The sequence below is a fragment of the Channa argus genome, chromosome 10, assembly GCF_033026475.1.
Source record: "Channa argus isolate prfri chromosome 10, Channa argus male v1.0, whole genome shotgun sequence".
NCBI classification, from domain to species: Eukaryota; Metazoa; Chordata; class Actinopteri; order Anabantiformes; family Channidae; genus Channa; species Channa argus.
Window position 1 is genome coordinate 21,845,139 of NC_090206.1, and position 27,722 is coordinate 21,872,860.

Here is a 27,722-nt window from a genome sequence, read left to right on the forward strand (position 1 = left end):
ATATCACTGAGGCCCTTAACTTGCGTGGGTATTCGAGTGTTGTGGCTAAGGCAGGAATGTGGAAAGTGTGGGATCATGGTGATCAATTGCCCCTTGCTGCATTTGGCTTTGAAACCAGAGCCCCCTGGTGGTGCCCCTGAGGGCTACAGCCAGTTCTATGCCCCCTGGACACTTGCAAATGATTCGGAAAATTTCACAATTGGTACAAAAACATTTGCAGGACGGTTGGACCCTTCATATTCACACATATTTGATTTCCAACATTACTACAGTATATAAGTTACACTGGTGTTTTTCAGTGCATGGTTTGTTGTACAGCAGATACCCCCTGACAGTCACCGGGATGATAAAATCTGGATGCATGGTTTCACATTCACTGAGTATATAACCTGCCAGTGTTACTGGTCAGTAATCTATATTTACTGTCCAATTCAACTGTACACATGTCTGTACAGTATGAATGTATTATGTCATTGCACTGACAGTAGGACTGGACGAAGTAGGACTACATGAAAGAGCATAAACACACCATACAGCTTCATAGAGTTGAATAATCTTATTTTTTCTGCACTGGTGGGAGAAGAATAACAAAATTGTACATTTAAAGCTTGATTCAAGTTGAAGTGCACAAGCAATATCAGTATCAAACCTTCTCCGATTGATATTTTTTTATTAATCTTTATATGTTATTTAAATGTTATTACTGATGCTTCAACATGTAAAAATGAAAATATGGAAAAAAATATCTTAAGCTTTTTCACTGGTTCAAGAATTAATCCGATCATATAAGCCAAAGAGCTTTTAAACTTAGTAGTAATGTGTAAAGAAAGTTTATTTGTGCAGCACCTTTCTAGATGAGACATCTTAAAAAACATATAAGAAAGACAAAACAAAAAGAGACACCTGTACAACACAATTAGATAAAGATGGAAAAAACCTTTGAGTGCACTATGAAATTCATTTGGAGCTTGTCATATTTGTATTCGTTGCAACCTTTTGAACACATTGGACATCACATTTTGGAAAGAACCTCTTTGCTCCTTGAGGATTTCCCTTCTTAAGCCAGAGTGGAGTGAAGTCCAAAAACACTGGGAAGGAGCTCTCCTGCTGAGCAGCCTTCTGGCCTGATGCCTCCGTCATAATCTTGGTTAGAGCTGCTCTTACTAAACATCTGCTGACAGGGAAGACTCAGTTTCCATTATGGCAATCTGCTTATTTAATGATCCCAGGGTCAAATCTACTGCACTGCCAAACTTCATCAACACAATATTGTCCTGGAGGCGCTGGACCAGGCGCTGTGCTGTGATGGATTATATGAGGGTGAACATCTGTATGCCTGCAACTCTGTGCATGTCTACACTTACTGTACTGTGCCTATTGCACACCGGGCACGCACAATGGTCACTGTATGCATTGGAGTGTGCTGCTGAAAGACGCGGAACAGTAAACTGACAGTTTACTAGTGAAAATAAAAGATTTTTCTTTTACAATTTGATGTAGACATAGTAACTGGCTCTTTCATAGGAAAGCCGGATTAGAAGCAAAATGTTTAGGTTCCGTAACTTTTCTGTTTGGCTGTATGTCAATTTTAGACATGTCGTGTCCATTTTAGACGTACATGCATAAAAATGGTGCTTGGTAAATTCAAAATGTCCTGGCAATACAAAGAAAAGGGGATTTCCCCTGAGGAGTGCACATCAGATCTCATTCTGGATTTACACTATGCATAAGTGACAGCCCAACTTAATACATTTTCATTCAGTATTTTCTTTTTCTCATTCATTGTCTTTGCCCAGGTCCCGTAGAAAATGTATCAAACACACATATGCGCAAATCCCATTTAACTGCCTTTTTTTTTCATCCCCCTCCATCAGGATTTACATTAATGTGTCATTCAAACTGACAGCTTTCACATGCTTCTTGTTCTTCTCCCAAGCAATTAATCATGTCACTGATGTAAAGTTATGTCCACTGAGCTCCTCTGGGTTCAGTCAAAGAACAATCCATCATTTCTGAATTGAAAACAAACATGCTACTTTGCAGCACAAAATGAAAAAAACATGATGTTTAGCAGCAAAACCTAGCTGTCTCCCCTAGGAACGGAATTGCATGTGGTTGCCGATCGCACACGTGGCTCCTAGCTAGCGAGCAAACCTTTCACTGCACAAGACAAAAGAATTTTTGTGCCCAAGTGCCTGCCTCTTGATTGTAACACCAGAATGCGCCCCCCCCCCCCCCCCCCCCCGACGTAAATCATTAATCTCTACGCACATGGTGCTGATTAATTTGTGTATGCAAATGGAATGTCTTGTCAGTCAAAATTATACTACAGGGATCATTGTGCAAAGGCCGCCCAAGTTGTTTGACATGGAGTGATGAATGAGATATGGATTAAAACTGTGGGAAATCAGCTCATTTGTTTCTGCAATGGATTTCATTTTCACTGGAAGAACAAAAGACGGGGCTTCCTGTTCAGCTCTTCATTTCAATTCATTTAAACCAAACTCACAGAACGAAAGAAAAATGACACAAACAGTTCTGACATTTGTAAACAGTTCTTCATGTAGAGCAGTTATGCTCGCAGCCAAATCCATGTGCATGTTGGGGTTTATAGAAACAAATGCCAAGTCTGTGGAGGGAATTTTATTTGTGACATACAAAACATTACAAGTGACTTCTATCATCACCTTGAGAATCAACTCAGCTCTTGTTTTGAAAATTAAATTCCCTCAGGTCAAACAGCAGGGAAGGCACCCCTCACCCAAACCAGTTCATTAACATCGGAGAGTAGAGAGGGGCCTCTGTATTAGATCCAAATTTCAGCTCACACTTGCCTACCAACACATATTGTCAGACAAGGACAAACTGTATGTAACCTTTTTTTTTTTTTTTTTAGCTGAGCTTTTCTGCTTTTAAAATCTAAAGCAGAAAACTCATTTTGATACTCACCTCTAGCAGAAAGCTCATCTCTGCGCAGGCTGCTTTGTACTGAGGATGAACATCAATCATGTGCAACATAATGCTGCATAAAAAGTCTTTAGTCTCTGTTTTGCTCACGGAGTCTATATGAATCTAAATACTATGACCACAGCAAGTGACAACATTTGACGAGTTTGCATGTGTTTGTTAAAACAATTCTCCAGTATAAACCATTCATTCGTTTACACATACATTAATTCAAGGGTGCAATCCAAACCACAGGATCACCGACCACCAAAGTAAAAAGCACCATAATGAAACCACTGCAGGAAAACAATCGTACCACAGCTTCCTTTTACTAGCATTCCTGGTTGTCATGACAGAGGAGATTCGCTTTTTTTCTTAGGACATCAAGACATAAATCTACCTCCAATCACACTGCGTCGTTAAAAGCTTCCATCACAGCTAATAAATGAAGCTTTACATTGATTTAAATATTTCTTTAGATCAATAATATGTGAAATCACAGCAGAAAACAGAATTTCACTTGCAGTAAAAGACTAAAGGCAGAAGTTCCTTCTGCTGCATGACAGTGAGCCCAAACATGCAACCAGGACTGTCTTTCAGGGTACATGTCAATTTCCAAGACTTGGAAGGATTAGGTCAGGTTTAGTGTCATAAACCAATGATGGTCAAGCTTAAGATGAAGTGTGGAAAAGCACATATACTCCCAAGCTTTGGCATCTAATGCGAACGTGTATCTTCAGTGACAAGAAGAAAGACAGGAAGTCCTGCAGTGGTCATGGAGCCATAGAGCCATCATCAAAAAACAAACAAACAAAAAAGATTCTGGAACAAACAAACAATCACATAAATGTGTGCTGGGGACAATGGTGCTGTTCAGAGTGGTGACTCCAAATGCTGGGGATGATGCCTAGGGCTTCTTATTTTTACTCGATTTTTATGAATTTAACTGATAAAAGTCGATATGTATAACTACTGCTAAAAACGTATAATGTTATATAACAAGTTGCCTAAACATTTGCACACGACCTGCGTATTTGCATGTACAAATAGACACAGTTTGCACGCTGGTCATTCAACCAGCCCTTTGCAAAACTACTTATACAGTTTGCCATTAAATTCCGTCCAATTTCAAAAAATTATGTTTCCGTAAAGAGTCTATCTTCCGCCCGGTGTTTAATCCCAGTGAACGAGCGCCTCGGCTTAAACCACATCAGTCTGTTATGGCTGTCTGCTTTACGATGTGTGCAGCCGTCACCGTTGACGACCCCCGGTGCCAAGTGTCACCGAGACACTGACTGTCACGTGAATGACAGCGTTTTATTTTTTATTTTTTTGTCCTGCCGTGCGTCACGAGTCAGCGCCCCTCACGGCGTCTGTGGACGCGGAGGCGGGGAGCGGCTGTCCGTGGTGCTGATGGGAGGACTGATGATGCTCCGTGCAGACGCTACTGCGCATGTTGCATGACAGGTACACGCAAGCCTCCATCTTGGGTATCCCGAGCTGAGGCGAAAGGGCAGCAGCCATATACACACAGATTTAGAAAAAAAAAAAACAACAACAACAAACAGCGCGCGGAAATTGAAAAACAAAAAATTGGCAATTTGCCGAGATGTAACTTTTTTTCTTTACTCCTTTTAAAAGCCATTCAACAAATTGCTTCGGTGGAGAGAGCGGAGGGCAGAATGGAAAAGCAAGCGGCTGCTCTGGGAGGCTCTGGTAACGATTTTTTGCAGTCAGCTTCACTGGATCGAGTTTTCCTAAGGAACTGAGAGGTGATAAAGCTGAACGGTAAGTGGGACTGTGTGGTTTGTGTGCGGTGAACGACTTTTGGCTTATTTCCGTTCAGAACGTGCGTTCCCGTGTAGAGATATGTCACGATCGCGTTCATATGTGCTGGCATTTTCTCTCTCCCCCCCCCCGTCATGGTGGTCGCTGTTTGCTATGTTGTACTCTCCCTCCAGTCCCTCTGCTCTTCCGATGCTTCCAGGCTTTCGACAAGTGTCCGCCCCTTTACTTTCTTTTGCTTTGGTTACAAACAAACCCAACGAGACGTGCAGCCACAGGTTGCGAGTGGCCCTTTGGAATAATTCTTCAGGACTGGTTGCATTTGTCTGTTTTGATGAGCACAGGACAGGCCTTTCCTCATGGGTGGGTTCTACATTTGAAATAAAGCAGTCACACATCTAATGTTACCACCAACACTAACAACGTCAGAATAATACTCATCAATTTCTCTACATTGTCTCAGCTATTTCTAGGATTGAGTCATACTCCCACGCTTTTATGGTCCAGAATCCTAAAAATGTGCAGCCCAAGGAAGTCATGTGGGCGAATGCTAATGCTTGTTGACCTTGGACCCATAGGGCTGACCATGTAAGGCTGCTTGAGTCACTGCCGGCCGCTGACAGTGCTGCTGCAGTCTTAACATAGCCAGTAGTAAAAACCCAGCGAGGACAATGTTCCTCAGCGGTGGCACAGAGTTGAGTCAGGCAGTGCCAAGGTCAGGCTCAGCTGAACTCGCATTCCCCGTGCAGAGAATATAATATCACAGTGCACTTGTGATACACACGCCCAAGTGTGCGTTTATTGTGTTTCTATTTATTTTTAATATATGTTGAAAATGTATAACACAGACCGGGTTTGACTAATGCTGACTTTCAATACAGTGGTAGAAGTCGGACAAAATTAAACACGCAACTCTCGTTCAGTAGATGGCAAATCTAACTCGATGAACGTACGGCGGTGGGACCGTCTTCAACATCTTATGGGTAGTACTGAAGGATTTGACCATTTGTAGGAATACAACTATTAAATCATAAACACTTAAGGACCCCTCGTATTTGAAGATGAACCTAAATGAGGTAATTCACAGACTAGGACAGCAGAAGACTAAAAACATATTAAGGTAGAAAGAATTTAAAGGGCGACATCTTTTTTTTTAAAATCAATCTGCCCACAATTATTATAAATGTGGCAACTGTGACAATGGGACAATGACAGTGAGCGAAGCATTACTTGGCTAATATGAGTCACAAAGCAATGAGAACTGGAAATGGCTTCTTAGAAATGTGGTTGGTTGCCAAGTCAAACTTTCACCATCGCCTCAGCTGTTGCCATCTGATATGTGGGTCAGCGCTGATGCATGTGGCAGTGGAAATGCCAACCGAGCTCCCATTTGGTGTGAATTGTCCCCATCAGTGAAGTTCAGGTAGGGCAAGGCGTCTGCACTGAGACACAAAGCGTTGCAGCTGAGCAGGGGAAATAGTTTTTAGCTGTGGAACATGACGATCAACGTGCCGGCGAGCAGCAGACAGAGAGTTACTGAGCCGAGGCAGCGAGGAAGAGAGAGAGAGAGACAGAGAGAGAAAGTGTCTCTGTCTAGACAATAAACTGCTTCAGTGAATATACAGTCTTGCTGGCAGGGCTGGGAGGTGGAGAACTGAGGGTTTGCTGTTGGTCTCAGTGTCCCTGTGCAAGAAATGGACACTGCCTTCCTAGGAAATGATTCACACAGGTACCATGGCTGCCAGCTGATTAATGGCCCCTATCAACAAATGCAAAAATGCTCCACTTTGCGTGTATTTGTACACTGTATGTGTAGTTGTGGTACTGTTACATTATGTGAAACACACAGGGCCACATTATCTCCTACGTTTTAGTCAGAGGGGATTGAAGTTTAACACCACAGCCATCGTCGCTCAAACAGATCATAGGGAGCATAATAAAGAGAATCTGCCACTGAATGCAGAAAACAACAAACAACATCACGGAACCACTTCACTGAGGGTTTCTGATTGCCGGGTAATATTTCGGTCACCTGGCGAGTCCTGAATGCCCATCGTTATTCAGGTGCAATACCCCACTGATTGCATTTCTGCTTGAATTTATTCTGCTTCATTAAACCTTGTCAGAATGAGTACTTTACATTTCATTTACTGAGTTGTCATGCTTGCACAGAAAATAGGAATGGATCATTTCAGGAAAAGGGAAAAGTCAGGAAATACCAGACTCACAAGTGCATATGAATGAGATTTGTTTAATGTGGTGGGAAAACATTTCACTTTGGGTTGCACACCACCAGGCCCGACTACTCAAAATGCTGCGTCTCCTCCTTTTTTATTTCAACTGTATGCTTTTTTCCTCAACAGGCCCAGTGCACACCAGAATGGGCATGAAGAAGCTCGCCATCATTCTCCTGGTCCTCTCTCTTTGCGCAGAAGGCGCATCTGCCAAAGAAAAGGGAACGAAAAAGGGAAAAAAGAAAGGGAAGCAGGTTTACTGTCCATCGTAAGTATAGAACCCAAAACCCTGTCTAACAGGGAAAATACTGAGCCTGGATTAGCTCGTTCATCCGTCCAAAAGCAGTGGGAATGCACAACAGCCCGGACGACACCGCTCCACTGGATGACATTTCATCATTCCAAAAGGCTTCGTCAGCATACAGTACTGTGCAGAAATCTCAGGTCATCATTAGATTTGTCATTTTAGCAAGGATATAATGGCCACGTACATTTATTTCACAGTCTCTTTATTGACAGGTATGTAGTTTGACCCCCCCCTTGCACTTAGTTAATCTTGAACTCTCTTGTCCAAAAATACTTGTGAAAGATTTAGAAAACTGTAAAAATCTGATGGGAGGTTTCTTCTTTGAGAGACTGGAAGAACCTGGCTCAGCGTCTAATCAGGATGCCAAGTTGAACCTTCCACAGTATCTATGGTGGAAAGATAGTAGACATATTAAAGAACGTTACAGCTTCCTTTAAGATTGATAGGGCACTGTTTTAACGCTGGTTGACTGAGACCGTTTGACACCACATGTGCAAAAGTGTGCACTAAACCTTTTCGATGGATCAAGCATTTGTATGTTGCCAATATATGCCACGGTTATGCCATTGTTTGTTCTTTATGTATCGGAGACCTGCACCCCTCTGCTTCCTAAAATGGGAACAGATGGTCCAAGAATGAAATGAGGGAGAAACCGTTTGATGCCGTCCCAGTATTGGCACATATAAGCTGTATGACATATTTCATGTTTAGTTCTGCGGATGCCGTTGTGGATCAAGGGAAGCACTTGGTTTCAGTTTAGCTGTCGTGCTGGAGGTTGTCAGAACGGTCTGTTAAAAGGGAGAAAACGAGAGGTTTAGCGGATGGGAATTATGTGTTTCACTTTGATCACGGGAACCGCAGAACATACACAGACTGCGGAGCATTCCTGCAGAGCCCTTCAACTCATCCTCAGCGCATGATAAGGTTTACATAATGATATGTAAAGTGCTTTGAGAAGGGGAATTCTTTGGCAGGACAATTTCGTTGCCACCCACAAAGAGGCTTTCTGTTTCCTCTTTCTCTCCTGCAAGAACCACTTCTCCCCTTGTTTTGTTTTTTTTTGTTGTTTTTTTTTTAATATTTTTTAATTTTAAACCAGCCAATCTCAGAAAACAAATGTTGTTTGGCTAAACGTCTTTGAAAGTCCCCACTTGACATCATGGTGGTAGTTTCCAGTAGTCTGCTATCTTTGTCTCTATCTTTTGAACAGGTCAAGGGGGGAAAAATTGCTTAGCTTTCAATAAAAAGTGGAAATGCACCTAAAAAATAAACCGTTTGTCTTGACAAGCAGTTTATACTTTTTGCCGCCCACGTGGGAGATTAATTCACCAAAGTAATTTTTTTAAGGCAACTAAAATAAATCTGTGACAACTGGGTAAATCTGTTTCTAGTTGCTGACTTTGCCAATGAATTTCTTTCAACATAAAACGTACATTTTCATGATAGAAGCACAGCGACGTACTGTATCAGGCATTTGAACCATTAATCAATCAAGCTGCACAAGCTGTTGAGGAAGCTGTAGATCAAGAGGGGCAATTCGCCCACTGATCTCAGACCAGAAACACTTGATGACGCAGGGTTCACTGATGATCATCCACGGATGATATGTCCAAGTAGCACCACTTGATGGACACATTATTAGTGATGGACCGTCCTAACCTGTCCCAAATGTTGGTGAAGGTTTGGTTAAGTTTGAAGCTGTCTGCTTGGTTGAGTGGGGAAACGCTGGGAGCATGTAAGCACGTCTTCACTCTTTGTTTTCTAACGACTTTGGTGCTTAATGACATAAAAGAATTGTACGGATGGCACCCAAATAAATGCTACTGTATATAATTGAACAAGAAATTTGGAAATGCTCTGTTTCAGCCTGCATGTTTCATGTCACCTACCCCAGTCGTGATCTGGAAACAGCTCCGAAAAGCTGCGCATCTCACTTCTAAACGTTCCTCCACTCTAACATTGCCTGGGTGGTCCAAATCCTAAAAGCTAATTTAATCCCTAACCAGTAGATTTCTCAGGTTATAGTTTAATCAAAGAGCATAAAGCATAGCAGAGGGAGTACTGTGCATTAGCACACTTCATCTTCCAGGAATTTGAACTGCTAATGTAATCATGGCTACAGTTGCCTCTCTGTTTTTCTTTTTTGTTTGTAGACAGCTGTCATCTGAGGATCTGGCCCGAGTCCCTGCAAATTCTACCAGCAACATCTTGAACAGGTTACTGATCAGCTATGATCCCAGAATAAGGCCCAACTTCAAAGGCAAGTCTCTTTTCCTCCTCATCTGTTTCTATTTTTAATTTTCATGTTTGCTGCAGTGTTGTCATGGTAATAAAAAAAACCCAAAAATGTCTATATTATAAATATAACAAATACGAATTTATGAACATGTATCCAGATTTCTCTTTTGAGGTTGTCCTGGAATATCCTGGAAGTGGTGTTTGACTGTATTTGCCCTTCTGCATATACTGTGCTTGCATAAATGGAATGGCTGCCGTTTTATAATAAGTGTGTAATTCAGTAAAACGGTTCTTTTATTCATTTTTATCTACCAAGTATCCACCTATACAGTATCTAAAGTGCGCTGTAAATATCACCCTGTGGCGAGTACCAGGCTTCAGTCTCACAGAAACAGCCATAAAAATAACAAAGAGGTGACTGGCGGCCTCCACTTCTGAGTGATGGTCTTGCCAGTCTTCAGGTGGATCCTCAGATAGTTTCCATCCTCGGGCACTTGGCAGCAACAGCCGTATCTGGGGCTTGGTGTTTGATGTGGGCAGAATTAGCTCCCTCCCTGACTGCTTACGAATGGTCTAGTGGCCAGGCATCTGCTCTTGATTTCAGGGTGGGCAAAAAGCTCCCCCATCCATGTCATAATTTCCCAAATTACTGCACATCCTAAACTCTGCCTTGCCGGGGATACTCGGCCTCCGCCTATAAAATACTAAGCGGCATTTATACCATATAGAACATTTGAAGATAATAGCAAGTGTTTCGTTAATACTAATGAGTTTGTTTGCAATATCGCATGCCGTGGTATGTGCATTAATTTTGTGAATTTATCCACATGAAATTCCTGAGCCTCCTATAAATGCCTCAAAGAATATAATTTATTCAAAGCAGTGTGAGCAGTCTGCATTCATCAGGGATTTTATTGGTTTATGCAAGAGGCTGAGTGGAAAGCGATGCCAGTATAAATGTTTAGAGCGTTAGCTTAGCAGAAGGACGCAATGATCTTGAAAGGGAATTTTTATTTCTTTGCAGTCTTGATGAAGTCACAAGCACCGGCCATTAACAGGATCACTTTTATGATTGGGAACAATATGTACGTAGAGTAGCAGGGATTCATCAAACATACTGACACTTACGCTGATGTAGCTTTTGTTCAAACTTTCTGGAGCCTCCTTTAAACTCCATGCACCCATCCATGTCTCCTCTTTGTCTCCTTAAATCCAGGAATTCCAGTGGAAGACAGAGTGAACATTTTCATCAACAGCTTTGGCTCGATACAAGAAACGACCATGGTACGACTTTAACTTAATCCTCCTTCAGCCTAACTGTAACGATAATCAATACTTCTGCCAATCAGAAGCAGTGGGTAAGAGCTGAACACTGTTTTGTCTGAGTGTATTTAAGGAAGAATGTGTGAGCGTGTTTCATAGACAGTATCAGACCATTTAGCAGAAAACTGAGGACAGTTTTTTTTTTCGTGCCTCATTTATCTGATGGCTTAATTGCTGATAAAGACATGGAGTTTGAATGCTAATGAACAAATTAAACCCAAGGACGGTGCTGGGTCGACTTTTGATCACTTTGGAAACAATAAAAGGGAACATTCCTGAAGGTTTCTAATAAGCTTGTCTTACCAAGTGTGTTTTAATATGAAGCTGCAGGGAGGAGCAGCAACAGCAACAGTCTCTCTGTAATATTCAATCATGTGGCAAGATAATTGAAATTAATGCAGCGCAGAGTGAAGGAATCCACAGTTTGACTAGATTCTGTCTTATTTCCTGCTTTTTGTAGCACAGATTTATAGTTTATAATCTAGGAAGCTTAATTCCAAAAGATTATTCACATAGACAAGTGAATCCAAAGCAGAAGAATACATGATGTCTGTCACAACATGGTTAACGCTGCCGCCTCACACCTAGAAGGTCATGGGTTCACGTCCCTGGCTGGCTGTGGCCTTTCTGTGTTGAGTTTGCATGTTCTCCCCGTGCTCGCGTGGGTTTCCTCCAGGTAGCCCGGTTTCCTCCCGCAGTCCTCATAGCTGCATGTTAGGTAAATTGGTGACTCTATATTGCCTGTAGCTGTGAATGTGAGTTCGAACGTTTGTCTGTCTCTGTGTTGGCTCTGAGATAGACTAGAGACCTGTCCAGGGTGGACCCTCTCATTCAGTGACAGCTTGGATAGGCTCCAGTCCCCCCACGATCGTAAACAGGAAACGCGGTTACAGATGATGATGATGGATGGATCTGTTATGTGAGATGCAACAACACAAAGTCATACAGATTATGACAGTAGTTGCGAAGGATTTGTTTACGACTTTAAAAACTGTGGCATTTCAAAAACGATTGCCTACTTACAAAAACGTCTAATTTGCAAGTTGCAAAAAAGAAGTGGCAGGTGTTTACAGTAACTAATGAGGCACATTTTACAGCTTTGTTTTGCTTATAAATTTGCCATTTTACAATTATGAACAAATCCAGCTGTGCCCCTGAGATAGACCAGCGATCTGTCCAGGGGGACCTCGCCTCTCACCCTATGACAGCTGGGATGGACTCCAGCCACCTGTAGAACCTGAACAGGATTAGGGGTTAAGATAATGGATGGATGGGCCAGTTGTCTTAACAGCTAAGAGACAGAGAACTAGATATCTGCTCCCAGCCTTCTGTTGCGGGTCAAACGTTAGACGAGGACTGACGAAATAAAAGGGAGGAAAACAAAGACCAGAAAGGAGAGCAAAGACGAGAAAATAGAAAAGTTATCAACCGAGATGAGGATCTTTCCCAAATGGAAGATGGAAAAATGGTGTGATCAAGAGAGGGAAGAATAGTGATGAAGAAAAGTCAGGAATGGGCAAGACTGAGACAGAGATAGAGACACGAGGGACTTACAGAGGGTAGCGTATGTCTTTTCTCTTCCCTCTGGACGCCCAAGGAAACAAAGAGAGAGTTAGAAAGTGAGAAAGGTTCCAAATGAATTTAGGGGGAGAAAGAGGAGACAGCTGGTCACCTCTCCCCTTTAATTTATCACTCTGTGGTGTATCTGATCTCAGGAAACCCTCTCTCATCATTCACACCTCACTCTGTCAAACATCGCTGTAGTTAACACATTTATTTTCGCTTTATGATCGCATTCGTCAGCAGTAGGATTACTAATTCGATGTTGCGACTTAGAATACATTGCAGCTACGCAAGTGTGTTTTTACTGCTTCCCAGCTGGAATTTTCCTCGTTGATTACCGCGAGCGGTTGTGTTAAATCTCTCCGGAATCGAATGCCGCACTGGCAGCTTGACAGCGAACCAGAGGGAAGATACTGTGTATTTCCTCCTCTGGTTTTCAGAAGGGTGCAGGAATCCGCCTGTGCCTCTGTGAGACGGAGAAGAACCAGCAGGCGCTGATTGGGCTGTTGGAGGTTGGGGCCTGAGTTTAGGTTGCATAGAAATGGCCCAGTGCCTTCCATAATAAGATATCAACAATTTGACCACTGCCGTGTCAAATAAAAGAAAATAAAAAAAACACTGTTTACTGGCAGTGTAATAAAGCACATTCTGGGCTATTGCTGAATTTATAAACCATCCCAAGACTTGTGTAAATAAAACGATGCTGGCCGACTATTTGCAATTGTTCTTGTCTATTTGTAATGGATGCACAACAATGAGGAAAGAAACCTTTAATGTGGTTTCATGTCTCCTCCTGGACTTTGTGCTGCAGCATGTACAGGTCTATGGTAAATAATGTGTATTTTGCTTTTATGCAATATCAAATTATTTTGATTTTGACACTAATATAGTAAAGACTTCCACAATAAAGGGTTTAAATTATTGAAATACCCCTGAGTTCATGAATAACTCTAATGTCTGTGTAAATATTGCTTGTGTTAATTCGGTCGTAAGGATTCATTCAAGTCTGAAAAGTGTCCTTCTGACTTAACAGAATTGTTAATAATAGCCAAAGACTGAACTGCAGGTGACATGAATCCCACAGGCCCAAACAGCTGTAAAATGACAAAATCAAGGAAACTTCCTCTTTATGATTTCAACAATCAGTGGCCCCCACATAGTAACAACAATATAACATTTGTGTCCATGTTGTGGATGAGAGCAAGCAGTCAACCAGACACAACTAGAGACAATATCACATAATGAGCATGGGAATGGAAATGAATAGAAATGAATAACTGTCTTGTTTGGGCACCGTATCCAGTGTTCAGTACTTTTCTGGTTTGATTTTGATGTGTTTTGTTGCACAGTTTGACCCCAAAAAAAACCAAAAAAAAAAACCAAACAAACAATAAAAAATGGTTTGCTGTGAATATAGCTTTTAAAAAAGCTCCTGCAATGTTTATTCCAGACCCACTATTTGCATTGTGATAATTGTCTCTTTTGGAAATGGACTTTTTTCTGATGAGCATACTGATAAGTGGGTGATCTTCTTGCACACAGTGGTTGTAAACCTGTGCATCCAAAAGATTCAAAGTGCTCACCACAGTTCGAATACTGTATTTGAAAATAAGCAAAACACTGTAAAGCTATTTGAGTCGCATTCCTTCTCCTTTCTCAGTGTAAGCATAGATAGTCACATTGGAATGACAGATACGGCCTCTGCTGTTAACTTTGTGAGAATGCAAGTTAATGCATTCAACAAAATGTGAGAAAATGGAGGAACTTTAATCTGAAAACAGCAGTGCAGAGCGGGAAGCCATGACAAATGTTGGTATTATCAGACTTTGAACAAGCTATTGCATCAAAATAATTTAAAAGTGTCACAAATGTGGGAATAATGAAGGGGTGGAAGGTGGATGTTATTTTGTTAGCCAGGAATGTGCATGCAACACACACAGCTGGCATTTTAGCAGCTTTACTTGACATGTCATCCATCTTCACATTCAGTTTTAATAGGGTTTTCCGAACACCTAGTCCCACAACAGCCAGAGGGACACCATCAAAGCAGGGACCAAATAAATGCCCCAAAGTTGGAGTGATACTTTCCCACCAAGGAGAAGGTGGAAACTTCTCTAATAAGCTCACTAATGAGGCATTTTGCTGTAGCACATGTTGCTGTATTGATAACATTTGACCCTTGGATGGTGTTGACTGTTAGAGGAGGATGTTTCCTTTCTGCAGCACTTTCTGCAACTCAGCATGTTAAAGTGGTCTGCTGACAGAAATGTCTTTTAACTGAAATCAGTACAAATATTAACAAGGCATTTGGGTGAATATGATGTACTCTGTAAAAGTGCTAGATTGAAACAGGTAAACAATCATTTATAGTGTCTGAATTTAGGGGCTGCATCCGTTGAAGGGTGCAAGGGTTGAACTGTCTGGTTCATGGAGGATTCCCTTTTTGCAAGACCAGCTTTTCCCAGTTGATAGTAGGTAGCTACGCCTGGTGATATCCTGGACCCTAACAAGTTTTATAAAAACCTGAGGTTTTAAGGCCCCTAAAGTTTATTTTAACACCTGTATTGTTATACTCACCAGGCGTGTGTCTGCATTATTCTATTACGGTCACAATTGACGGAGCTTTTTGAATCGGAACACCAATCTCTTCAAAAGCACCGTGCAATATAGACACTGACATTAACGTGAAACAGACGTTAACCTTGCTCGTGCTTCTCTGGCATTGAACCTAACAGGATTACAGAGTCAACATCTTCCTGCGGCAGCGCTGGAATGACCCCAGGCTGAAGCTACCACAGGACTTCAAGTCTGATTCTCTCACTGTTGATCCCAAGATGTTCAAATGTCTCTGGAAACCCGACCTGTTCTTTGCTAATGAGAAGAGCGCCAACTTTCACGATGTCACCCAGGAAAACATTCTGCTATTCATCTTCCGTAATGGAGACGTCCTGATCAGTATGAGGTAATTCATTTTCATTGATTTTTTTAAAAGTCTTGTTTTAAAAGTGAAGCTTCACTCCTATTAATTAAATTAGTGTGTAACTAAGACTAAATAAGTAGTAATATTATTTAAGTCATACTGACATAGATCTATTACCTGGGGACACTTAAGCGATAATGTAATAATTGATTAATTGTGTTCTTGATGCCCTGCAAATCTGCAGTGATAAGTATAGAGCTTCTGTGTGATTTGCTTGTGTCGGTCAGATTAGGCTTTTCGACTTGCTTGTTTTCATTTCACTTTTTTCAATCTTGGTCCATAACTGTTGCGGCTACAGGCTGCGGTAAGACTCAGAAGATAATGAGACTGTTGACAACAGGAAGGCGTTTGATGAGGAACATTTTTGGCTCTATTTTCCTGCAGCCACAGTGACAGCTCTTACACAGATGCAGGTGTTATGTAATTTTCCTCCTCACTAGTCTGTATTTTTTTAGGCTGCTCCCGCTTTAACCAATTTTCCTGGCACCGTGCGAAGAGAGGTTGGGTTTATGCTAATTAGTGGCGCAGTGCAAATTCGGTACCTATTTTGGACCCAAACAGCGTTTGTGACAAAACGTACTCAGATCCCCTGTTACTGTAATCGCGGATGCACCCGTGCCATGTCACAGAGACCCGTCCAAATTAAAATAAAAACACCTCTCAGTTATGTCGGTTATGTCACGCCTCTTTCCATCTGCTGTACGCTTTTGTGAACTCCTAATAATACTGTCTGTGCATGGAAATAATTAAATAGTGCTAAGAAAAGTGACTAACAACAGTATAGTTCTGAATTGCATGTGACATCAGATTTAGCAGACCCATCGATATATGCTGTTCTTTGATGCTCACAGCGACTTGTACAACGTTGGATCCTGTCTGCGCAGTTGGTTAAAGATGTGCATTTATCACACAGCAGCAGGAATGATGTGTGTTTCACATGCAGCCTCTGATTTGACAGAGGGCCCGAGCGTAATTTTGGCGCAGCAACGAGACGTCATTATTTATATTTCTACACACACTCACAGCATTGCTCTGTATCAAGGTACAATAATTGGTTGTTGTAAATAATTGACAGAAAAGCTTTTACTCAAAGATTCTCCTGATTCTAAGACTCCCGCCCTGACTCCCCCTGATCAAGATGTATTCCTCCCAATGATAATGTATTCCACTAGTCTTCCATCTGTCTTGGTGCATCTTGAAAATTGCAGAAAGATCATTAGACACGCCCATAATATTTCAGGACAACAAAGCCCTTTGTCTTCCAAAGGGGCCTAATGCAAACTAGTTGGGGCTTCAGCTAAAGAAAATGCTGTGTTAGGCTTCATTTGTCCCCCAGAGAAAGTCCCTGAAATTTTTAAGTAGTGCAACACGTTTTGCTTATGCTTTGCAAATCACAATAAAAACAAAACATGGAGGGAAAACCCTTAAGTCCTGTGATCTGCCAAGCTACAACCAATGCCATACATACAAGGCTTTTGTGTGGCTGTAAGTGCAAACAAAGAGAAGAAAACTTAAGCAGAGCACAAGGAAAACTACTTATGTCTTTTTTAAATTTTCCTTCAGGTTGTCCATCACCCTCTCTTGTCCGCTGGACCTGACATTGTTCCCTATGGATACACAGAGGTGCAAAATGCAACTGGAAAGCTGTGAGTTATCTGGAATTATTATCACCTAAAATCACCTCATCATTTACCACATTTGCTAGTTGGCATTTGGGGGATCCACTATTTATGATTTGGGAGTGTATTTGTTGTATTTATTAAACAGTTGGTTTGGGGCAAATGAGAGCATTTTGCTTGTGTTTAGAAGCCAGTTTTAATGGCAAGCACTTAGAGAAGCGGAATAAATCACCATATTTTAAGGTTGCTGTGAAAGTCTAACAGCTAATTGAGCTTAACTGCTGTTGCTGCATCTTGTTTACAAAGCAGGTTAGACTTCGATAAGCCAAATAGCTCCATTCTGCTCTAACACCAAACCCAAGATTTACAGCTTTCTACATGTCTGTAGAACACCGACGTCCTTAATGAGCCAGCATATATGGGCAGACATTTCTGGCATGCAGTGTGTACAGTATATATTGCATAAGCATATATACTTTCATAATGCTTAAAGGGTATACATGGTTATTTACACCGATCAGCCTGGTGGTCTTAATAATGTCATGGAGGACAAGGGTCAACATGAGGTGGTATAAATACACAAACTCTGTATTGGCCTAAGAAATCCTCCACTACAATTACCATTTTAAGTTAAAGTACATTTTAAAAGTACTACACAAAGTACTACGGCGAAGTACTACAGCAGATTATCTAGAAGTGTAAAAGTACTACACTAAGAAAACCATATATTTTAATCAACGCTGATTATAGTAATTGTGGTAAAACATGTACAGTAATTCATAACAAAAAAGGGTCAAAGATCCCTGAAGGTAAAGGTGAAAATGATTATAGTCACCTATGTGCTGACAGGTAGTTAACCCATGATGATACATCAGCTTTTAATAGTTCAGAATATTTTTATAAAAGCCACATCATACAGTATCTTTATAATATATGACTTATTATATAACTGCCAGGTGATATTAATGTTGTGAATGCTGTTTCTATGTTGTTTTTTTTCATTCAGTTGGCTACACCACAGATGATCTTCAGTTCATGTGGCAAACAGAAGACCCAGTGCAAATGGATGCCATTGCTCTGCCCCAGTTTGATATAAGACAAGAAGATATTGATTATGGGAACTGCACCAAATACTATGCAGGAACAGGTAGTGTGCATGTTAGAAAATTCCTCCCATTTATTTTGAAAAGCAAGTAAATCAAATATTTCTTTCTCATTAGTCTTAACTCATAGCCAGTGGTCGCCAAAGTATCAAACCACTAATTTTTTTGCCAGCATTTCTGGATTATGGGCACAGACTGATTATTAACTTGATATGTTGGGTCCTTTTAGTTCATGCTATTTCCCATGAATTAAGTACAATGACAATTAGTTACTTGAGTCTCACATGATATGGGACTTGTGCACCCGTTGATAGTTGAACATTTTTTGGTTTATATGGGTGGATTGTTTTCCTCCTGGCTGCAGCCCATCATACAAGTGGTGTTATAGATTCCCTGTCAGAGACATCAGGAGAGGATGATGGGTCTTTTTGTTGGGGTCAGATTAGTTGGATGCTGTTGATTGAAAGACGAAATCTGGGCAGATCAAATCCTGGGCTGTCTGACTTCAATTGCACGTTCTTATCTGACCATAGCTGAGGTCTAAGGGTTTTTCTTTTCTCGTAAACGCTGAAAAGATTATTTCACCCCAATCCTCCTGCTTTCATTCTTCAAGGAAATTAAATGTTAACTCAAGACCCGATAGTATTGTAGGGATGAACTCTGGACTTTGGCTGATGTGGAGACATAATGCGCATTATTTTATGATCGAGAGTGGAGATTCTGTGTTTGCTATTGTCTGATTGGTCAACATATTATTTTATTTCAGAGATTTTGTGATTTTCCACATTTGTGCCTTAAATTCTATTCACAGGCTCCTGTCTAAGTAAACTGATAGTTGCCAAACGGTCTAAAAATATAGATCTTCACTGTGGCGCACACCTTGACTTGTCCTAGAGCACAGGTGTAACCGATACAATTATTGCCAGCATGTGCAAACAAACCTTAGGATTTGTTCTTGCGCTGCAAAGCTTTACTCATCAAAATGATTTGCAAAGCAGAATTTTATTTGTTTTAAGTCATGCATTGTTTACTTTTTAACAGGGTCCTTCCCTGCCTGTCTTAGTACATTGCTTTGTGTCTTGGTGCATTACTCCTTTTTAAAGAGGTACAGATTTCCCCATGGCTACATGACCATATCCAGCATGTTGAGTGGTGTTGATGTAGAGCGTGTCACACTGACCATTCTCCCAGCATGCTGGTAGGGCTAAAAGTACCCAGTATTGCTTTGATCAAATAGAAAACTACAGTAATGCTTCTGGTATTGTGTCATATTCGGAGTACTGCGAGCACGAAACGACCTTTGCTGTGAAATGGAAAATCTCTATATGACCTCAGTGCTCTCACACTTGGGAGGCACATTGCTGGCAATGAGTCAGCCTTTTAACAGGTTGCCATGGTAACTGGCCAGACACAAAGATCACCTCTGTCTGACTGGCCGAGCCTGCTCTGCGACGCAGGCAGCCCTTAGATGCTGTATAAAGCTCACCCATAGATGCCCAGGCTAGTTAAATATTACTTTAGCTCCTCCACTCGACCATCCCAAAAGACCAGAGGCACAGCACTGCTGCGTACGGAAGCTTATTGAAACCACACAAAGATGAAGAAGGAACATTTCGGTCCAGAAATGTATACTGTACTGTTACGAGTGATACATTTCTGGAAGCATTTTGCTTATTCATCCTCCTGCTCAGCCGACTTTTTGTCTTGTTTCCTCTGTTACCAATGGTTGCACACAGCTGTACTCTGCTTTGTGCCTGGACAAAATTTGGCAGATCAGATGCAGCACTTGGCTCTTACTTTTCCTCTAAATACCTAATGTGGGTTTAATAGACCATGTCAGTATTAGGCCATTTATCTCACCTGCTGCATTTTAACTCAGGGGAGTAAATCTTCTGGAGTGAATAAGCTACTGTAAGAGGGGGCAGTGTGGCTCTGACACTTGTCGATCATGGTCCACCACAACATTAAAACCAGCAGGTTCAGTTAATGTTGTACCTGATCAGTATTTTAAACCAACCAGTCTGAGTCTGGGTATAATCCAGACTATATTTACTTACTTACTTACTTAAAGCTGAGCTGGAAAGAAAATTGTAATTCTTAGTCGGAGAAGTCAGTTGCTTCAGACAGCATCATATTTCCCACCTACTTATAAGAAATACAGGTTTGATACAGTTTTAACAGGATCTGTGCTGTTTGTTTGTGTGTATCTAGTTTCACTTATTAAACTACTGTATTAACAAATGCGAAATATGTCACAAACAAGCTACCAGGTTACTAGTGCAGGTGTATTGGAAAAACGGAAGGTTTTCCAGTTCTCTCCATGACTTTGCATGATTAAAACATTAATCATAGATTTTGGCCTCTATGAGGTTAGATTATCTCATCTACAGCTTCAGCTTGGCGATTTACTAGGAAGACATGCAAGGAAGCAGTTTTTAATCTGCAAAAAATTTACACAGAGTGTGATGTTTATGTCTCAATTATTTTCTGACACCGAGCACTGTCTCCTTTCTCTTGCAGGGTACTACACTTGTGTGGAGGTTATCTTCACCCTCAGACGACAGGTCGGCTTCTACATGATGGGTGTCTACGCCCCCACGCTGCTCATCGTAGTCCTCTCCTGGCTGTCCTTCTGGATCAACCCTGATGCGAGTGCTGCCAGGGTCCCCTTGGGTATGACTTTTAAGTCTGTTAATCAGTTCATGTAGCCGCACATGTTCCACTGACATCTGGAGTAAGATCAAAAGGTGTGAGTGGGTGAAATTATGTATATTGACTTAATTGGATGTGAAATATTTGTTGTTAAGAAATCCATGGGGAAAACATGGTGGTTCATGAAATTAAAACCTCTCTGAATGTATGGTTTTAGGGATCACTGATGTTATCACACCATAAAGATCTTTATCTATCGAGCATGGCCCCATGGCCAGTGTTGCTCTGTATGTGATAAACCATTTAGCTGTAGATCACATATGGGAAACAGAGCCATGGTGCTTTTGGCCACTCTGTGGTCAAACAATATGCAGGAATAAAGCAAAGCAGATGAGAGAGACCAAGTACAGCTTCTTCCTTTTTTGGGAAACTCTAACGTTAATCAGTGTGTGCAGCAAGAGTTTTCCAGAAGACAGGGACGACCAGCAGACACTCAGCAGGCCAATGAGGTGCACCTGATCCCTATTAACCCACTTAATGAGGGGGGTGTGCTGAGCCACACCAGGAGCAGTGCTGTCTCTTCCATATCAGAGCACACAATGTGTCTAGCCTGAAGGAAGTCCAGCTAGATTACTACACTGTTAGCCTGAGGCCCTGAGGGGACTGCAAGAGTGGTCCAGAACGGGTAGAGCTGAATCTTAAATGTTGTGGGTTTGTTTATGTGCTGGATAAATCGCAGGCAAGAACCAGATGAGCAGTTCCTGGCATGTGTCTTACTTAGAGTGTCGGTTGTTGGCAAAGCCCTAGTATCCCTCAATCTAATACGTTCATACGCTTTATTCACACGTAAAGTGTTGTCATCACATATTCATGGTTTAGGCATTTTTAAATTTCTTGATATGCTATATACTATTAGTCTGCAAACACAGTAAAACAATGTCCTAAAACAACAAAGGAAATTAAATATTGCTACCAAGCCATAAAAATTAAAACAAGCACAACAGTAAAGTTTGTCTATTAACCAAGAATTAAAGTTCAGAACACAATATAAAATCATTGTTACCTCCTTACTAGATGGCTGTAGTCTTAATTGAGAGTTTTAATTTGTAGCATTGCCCATTACAGTTTACACTGACAGTGGTGGAATTAAAAAAAAAAATTGCTAAAATAAAGTTTGTTTTTTCCATTTCCCACAGAAGTGAATACAAAGACAGCTTCCCATTTTCGAATGACAACCATCATTTTGTCCGCTGAAATTATGATTACCATTTATTTAACTGAAAACTTACTGTGAGCTTGTTGGAACGTCTGTTTCCAGTTTAGCATTTTTTGGGGTGTAACTTCTCTGTGGTGATGATCCAGATCAAATGACACCAAAGTTCAGGGGGAGCTGAAAAACAAAATTACACAAAAACAAAATTTTATGCTCCGTCTACTTTGTTGACTGCATTATAAGACTTTTCAGAGACCCTAGAAAAATGTTCTCTACAGTATTTTTAGCCTATGAACAGACCTCCACCCATTCTCCTCTCACTCTCATTTTACATGCTTGGTTTAAGATTAAGTTTCTTTTCATTCTATTTAAGTTTAATTTATTTAGGTTTTTGTTTTCTACTCCACATGATATGTGTTTGTGGGAAAAAAAAAATCCTTGACACATCTTTTTCCCCCCCTATCCTCCTCCTCAATTCAGCCTGTGTGTGATATGTCGGTGTCACCCACATACAGCATCACAGGGCTGCATGTATACAATAATCTATTGTTATGTCTCTCCAGTCATCCATTCCATCCTTTCCTTCATCCTACCTCCAGTTGTTTACCACCACTTTCATCCCATCATCACTCCAACTCCTCCTGGAAGCCTCTTCTGACTCTTCTCTAAATGGGATCAGTCCAGGTCAGTTAACACCCTGGTGTGGGACTAGTCTCATTTATTGCTCTGTGCTGTGTGTGTCTTAACTTTTATGTGTGTTTAGTGTGCACATTGTACATTTCTATACACAGTAGACGATGTCCATTTCTCTGTTTAACAGCGAATGTGAATAAAGACAACGGTGAACATTTTTTACCATTTCATTACAAAATTATAAGTGGCTATGTTCTCCAGTCTAAAATAAGGACCAGGTTTATTTCAAATGCTTTGTGTTCCATAGTGGAACAGAGTTAACAAAGCCCTTTTAGTTTGACTATGTTACAATAGTGGACTTGTACCATCACAGTCCTTTCTTTCCAAGTTTTTCCAATTCGTAGAGAAGCGGTTTGATTAAAACCGAATTCTCTCTTGATGAGTGACCGTAATGAGGCCTGGAGGCAAAACTCAGTGGTCATTCCGGTGCATTTATTGTCTCTCTGAAGTAGCATTAGTTTAAGAAAAAGGGGAGTGAAACCCTTCATCTGTAGTCGGAACATCCCCTTATGATTCGCCGCAATTATTTCTGCAGCAGCCTAAAAGAAATGCTGCTGTGCAGAGGGAACTCTCCAACCTGTAATCCTGTTGGCTGTGAGAGATAAAACTATTTAAAATTACTCCATCATTAGAGGCTGTTTGAGCTCTTGGATACGTCCTAATAAAAGAGGTAAAGGAACGGTCATGAATCCTAATTGCAGTCATGTTCTCAGAAGCCCTGGGTGGATGTGAGCATTTTATTACAGCTTTAGTGCAGATTGGGAGATTAATTTGTTCTGTATTTTGTGCTTTAAAAAGGAAATGCATCACTTTGCCTTCAGCAGAGGAATCAAATATCAAGTCTCTGTACGAAGGCATATTTCATATTAGTGTTAGTCTGTTAGGAGTCACAGGTGTTCTCTGTTGCATTATTAACCAGTGCTTTTTGGCACAAACCAGTCAGTATTGGAGCTGAAAAACTTGACTTTTGTGAGATACCACAATTAAATCATAAGGTAGGACTGATTAAGACTAATTCTAATCTTTTTATATCCAACGTCCTCTCACTTTGCTTACTGACAAGGTCTCTACCCTCTTTCTGTAGGAATCCTCTCGGTGCTCTCTTTATCCTCTGAATGCACCTCCTTGGCTTCAGAGCTGCCCAAGGTGTCCTACGTCAAGGCCATCGACATCTGGCTCATTGCGTGCCTGCTGTTTGGTTTCGCCTCACTGGTGGAGTATGCAGTGGTTCAGGTCCTACTCAACAGTCCAAAGCGCATCGAGGCCGAGAAGGCCAAGATGGCGTCGAAGGAGAAAGCTACGGGAAAGAGCCCCGCTGCCAGGAACAACACGGTCAACGGGACCGGAGGGACGCCGCTTCATGTCAGCACATTGCATGTCAGTGGATCTGCTTTCATACCTGTGTGTTTGTGTGTATGCTGATCACTGATGCAACTGTCTAAATGTAAGAGTCCTTAAAATAAGTCACAGTGTCCAGCTACCAAAGTTATTAAAACAGGACTGGTGCCTTTCTTGTTTCTTGATGACAAAAATTGACACGGGTTTATGTATAACCGTGTAGTGGTTAGCGCCGCTGGCTCACAACTAGAAGGTTGGTAGGTGGACTCAGTGCACGTTCTCCCAAGCACGGGTTTCCTCTAGGTACTTGTGAGTTGGACTGGTTTTTGACCTGTCAAATTGTGGTTTAAACCCCAAGACCTTAGGGTTAAGTGGCCTACTTTCCTTTTAAGCTAAAGGCTTAGCTTATTAGAGCTTAGTGGTAGGTCACTGGATAAAGCAGTAACGATATTCACGATCCCCAGGTGATGCCCAGTTATACCTCACTTATGGGTTTTCAAGATTCAATTTAAGATTCAAACTACTTTATTGATCCCATAGGGAAATTGTGTGCCTTGGTGAACTTAATCAAAACTGGGTACAGACATTCATGACCTGCAGAAGGTTCATCCAAATATCTAAATTTTCAATTCATCAAACGCTGTGGCTCGAGACCAAGTGTGTGTTCAGTGCTGAATAAGAAATAGCACGTTAAGCAAAATGCTGACATTGTCACTTAGCCTTGCTGTACCTGTAAGTTCACAGGTTGTTACGCTTCTTATTAACACTGGACATAGTTAAAATACGCTTTTGACTAAATAACTATGAATGTAGTTAGTCAAAATTTTAGATTCATATTGAGATAACTAATGCCCCCTTATTGTAAGTATATAAGGAGATTAGGAGAGATACTGTGAGACTGTTTGTACGGCATGCTTGTGTTTATTCATATGATCCTATGTAATTTTCCATCTACAATAAGTTGCATTTCATTTTTCAGGTCCAACATCCTCAGCTGGGTTTGTAGTAGAGATGCACAAGAGGGCTAATCTACATGCAAAACAGAGAAATCCAATCATTAAAATCTGGCATTGTCTCTAACACACACATACAGTTCGGTCAGCATTCTAGACTGATACTCACATGCACATCAGGCGCGCAGTATGTTGTATGGGTCTTCCAATCGTATGCCTAATTGAAATTAATTTACCTCTGAGTCCCCATTAGTCTGGACCACATTTGGTTTGAGAGGATTACATAATTTCATTGAGGTTTAATGGGTTTTCTTGTCAAAACCAAATCAAAATAATGAAGGTTTAATGAGCTCAATGACTTCAGTGAGTAAGCATCCATAGTCTGATTGGATCCTGTTCACCCTGCAGGCCTCCACAGAAGTTGATGAAAGGAATTTTTTTTTGGGGGGGGGGGGGGGTGAAATTAAACTAAGTCCCTGGTTGAATGTTCTTTTAAAAGCATCCAATTGTTTGCTGAGATAGCATGGAGAGGGTATGGATTAGAGGATCCAGATGAGGCAGCAACCATATTAGGCAACATTTGAGAGTGCAGTAAATCTAATTGCTGCAAAGAGCTTGTATTTTCTCCAATAATAATAGAAGTTGTGATTTATCAGCATGAATTCTCTTGTGGCTTTATGATCAAACCGCTCCTTTACTGCTTTTTTCTAAGTGTATTCTGTTTCCAACTGAGTCCGGCAAGGTTTTAGTGGTCCCCTCAGCTTAGATGAAACCATCGTGCAGCGTGGATGTGTTGGCTAAGAGACATCCGAGCTACTGTGCATGTAACCACATATTTCTATGAGTCAAGAGAAAATGGATTATTGTTATGACTTTTCTCAGTGCACGATTGTAGAGAACCACAGTCGGGACACTTTATTCATAAGGATGATTTGCCTAGTTTGATCCACCAGAGAGAGAATTTGGCCTGCTCTCAAACCCCTTCCCATTTGACGGAAAGACTGAAACACAGATTAATAGGAAACTAGACCGCCGGACTGATGGCTGAGATTCAAAAAGAGCTCAGACAGCAGTGGCTGTCTGTGCCATCTGTGCTAATTTCTATTGATGTTGTTGCATCTATACATCTTTCGTTCTGAGAGGCTGCACACACAGTAGATAGATGTACCTGTGGGGAAACAAGCAGGTAGAGACGGTCACAAGCACCAGAATTTAATTTTGCGTTGTATTCTGAGACATAGCCTGGTGTCAGTTTTGGTAGAAAAAAAATTTCCTGAGGTTTTTTTTTTTTTTTTTTAACAGTATTTTTTGATTTGTGATATGTGCCGTATGTGCAACATTTAGGTGGTGTATCATGGCTCTGGTTTTTTAAAATTTACTTATGCCACTTGTTTGTACATAATTCCTTCTTACTATAGTCAAATAAAGTACTCTATGTCAGTCTACAGCGGAGATGAGCTTTAACTGGAATGAATAAATGAATATTAAAGGATTTTTGTAGGACCACTAGTGCCTGCACTGTAGTGTTGGTCTTTTGTTCAGCTTCAACCCACTGTCCTCCCGATACACTGCCTCAGGCTCTGCCAGCAGCACATTCAGACTGTTAGTGCGCTTTCATCTTAGCGGATTTTAGTTTCTCGTACATAAACATATTCTGGGATGAAATGATGCAGGATTTATTGAGCAATTCTGTTTTCGCTCTTGCTCCCAGGTGGCTGAGACTCGCTGCAAGAAGGTGTGCACCTCTAAATCCGACCTGCGGACCAATGACTTCAGCATTGTGGGCTCGCTCCCGCGGGACTTTGAGCTGTCAAATTTTGACTGCTACGGGAAGCCCATCGATAGCAGCATGGGCCTCGGCAAATCGCAGGCCAAGAACAACAAGAAACCTCCGCCTCCGAAACCAGTCATTCCCTCAGCTGCCAAAAGAATCGACCTGTACGCTCGAGCCCTCTTCCCTTTCTCCTTCCTCTTCTTTAATGTGATTTACTGGTCCATATACTTGTGATTACATTCAAATCGTCTTGTATTTTTGATTCCTACTTCACTCCCATCAGTTCTTTATTGATCAGATTTTATTCAACGAATTTAATAATGCGCACATTGACACCAATACAAAATGATTGCTAAAAAATAAATATATAAGTATGATTAGATTTATCTTCACAAAAAACAAAACCAAAAAAAAAAGCATTTGTGTATTAAACAATGATTACAACTTAATCTTTCTTTACATAAATATTAAGCATCTTGTCTTGAAATATTTATTTATCGAAGTGGTTCTTGAGAGGCTAGTCCAGGAGCACAGATGTAACTGCTGTAATGAGTGGTGTATGAACAGATCCACAAACAGAAGATGTATAGATCTATAAAAGAGCAGTTGTAAATAGCTATTTGACTTTCTTTTGCCCCTGCAAAATGTGAGTCTCCCCTCAAGTTTAATATGTTAAAGCATTATTTAAGCTTCGATGCAAAGCCTCCCATTGCGGTTACCTTGCATGTTAAAAAAAATGCATGTATATGAAGATAAAATATAAATATACTTAGAAAGTATTTATTATTCTTATGGTTTGCTCTTGAGAAGACAAGTGGATATGTAAAACACTCCTGTTCTTGCCCAGAAGGTCATTCGACACTGCCAGTCCTCAAACATACAGTACGTAATGTTTGACTTCTCCTACCTGTACCTGTGTGCAAATGGGTCACTAGTGTGCTGTGGCCATGTATTTGTGAAATTTACCAGCAACGACAAATAAATGAGCAAATCTCTTTCAA

General features: G+C 41.0%; 1 protein-coding gene across 4 annotated transcripts; it reads left to right on the top strand.

The window, feature by feature from the left end:
* Positions 1-4,166: 4,166 nt before the first annotated feature.
* glrbb (glycine receptor, beta b) lies at positions 4,167-27,722 on the top strand. 4 transcript variants are annotated; one of them, XM_067518028.1, is made up of 11 exons: positions 4,167-4,413; positions 4,588-4,734; positions 7,095-7,233; positions 9,426-9,532; positions 10,727-10,794; positions 15,132-15,358; positions 16,940-17,022; positions 18,002-18,142; positions 20,619-20,771; positions 23,741-24,033; positions 26,659-27,722. In XM_067518028.1, exons 3-11 carry the CDS (start codon positions 7,112-7,114, stop codon positions 26,953-26,955), a joined length of 1,491 nt encoding a protein of 496 aa, XP_067374129.1. In that variant the 5' UTR covers positions 4,167-4,413; positions 4,588-4,734; positions 7,095-7,111; the 3' UTR covers positions 26,956-27,722. The 4 variants fall into 4 exon arrangements, with proteins under 4 accessions (XP_067374129.1, XP_067374128.1, XP_067374131.1 ...); XM_067518027.1 differs by lacking the exon at positions 4,167-4,413 and having other exon boundaries at positions 4,420-4,734; XM_067518030.1 differs by lacking the exons at positions 4,167-4,413; positions 26,659-27,722 and adding an exon at positions 22,527-22,647 and having other exon boundaries at positions 4,420-4,734; positions 23,741-23,879.

Coding starts and splice junctions, on each gene's coding strand:
- glrbb (XM_067518028.1), top strand. CDS start 7,112: ATGGGCATGAAGAAGCTCGCCATCATTCTCCTGGTCCTCTCTCTTTGC. Junction 9,533..10,726: donor AATAAGGCCCAACTTCAAAG/GCAAGTCTCTTT, acceptor CCTTAAATCCAG/GAATTCCAGTGGAAGACAGA. Junction 24,034..26,658: donor TTCATGTCAGCACATTGCAT/GTCAGTGGATCT, acceptor TCTTGCTCCCAG/GTGGCTGAGACTCGCTGCAA.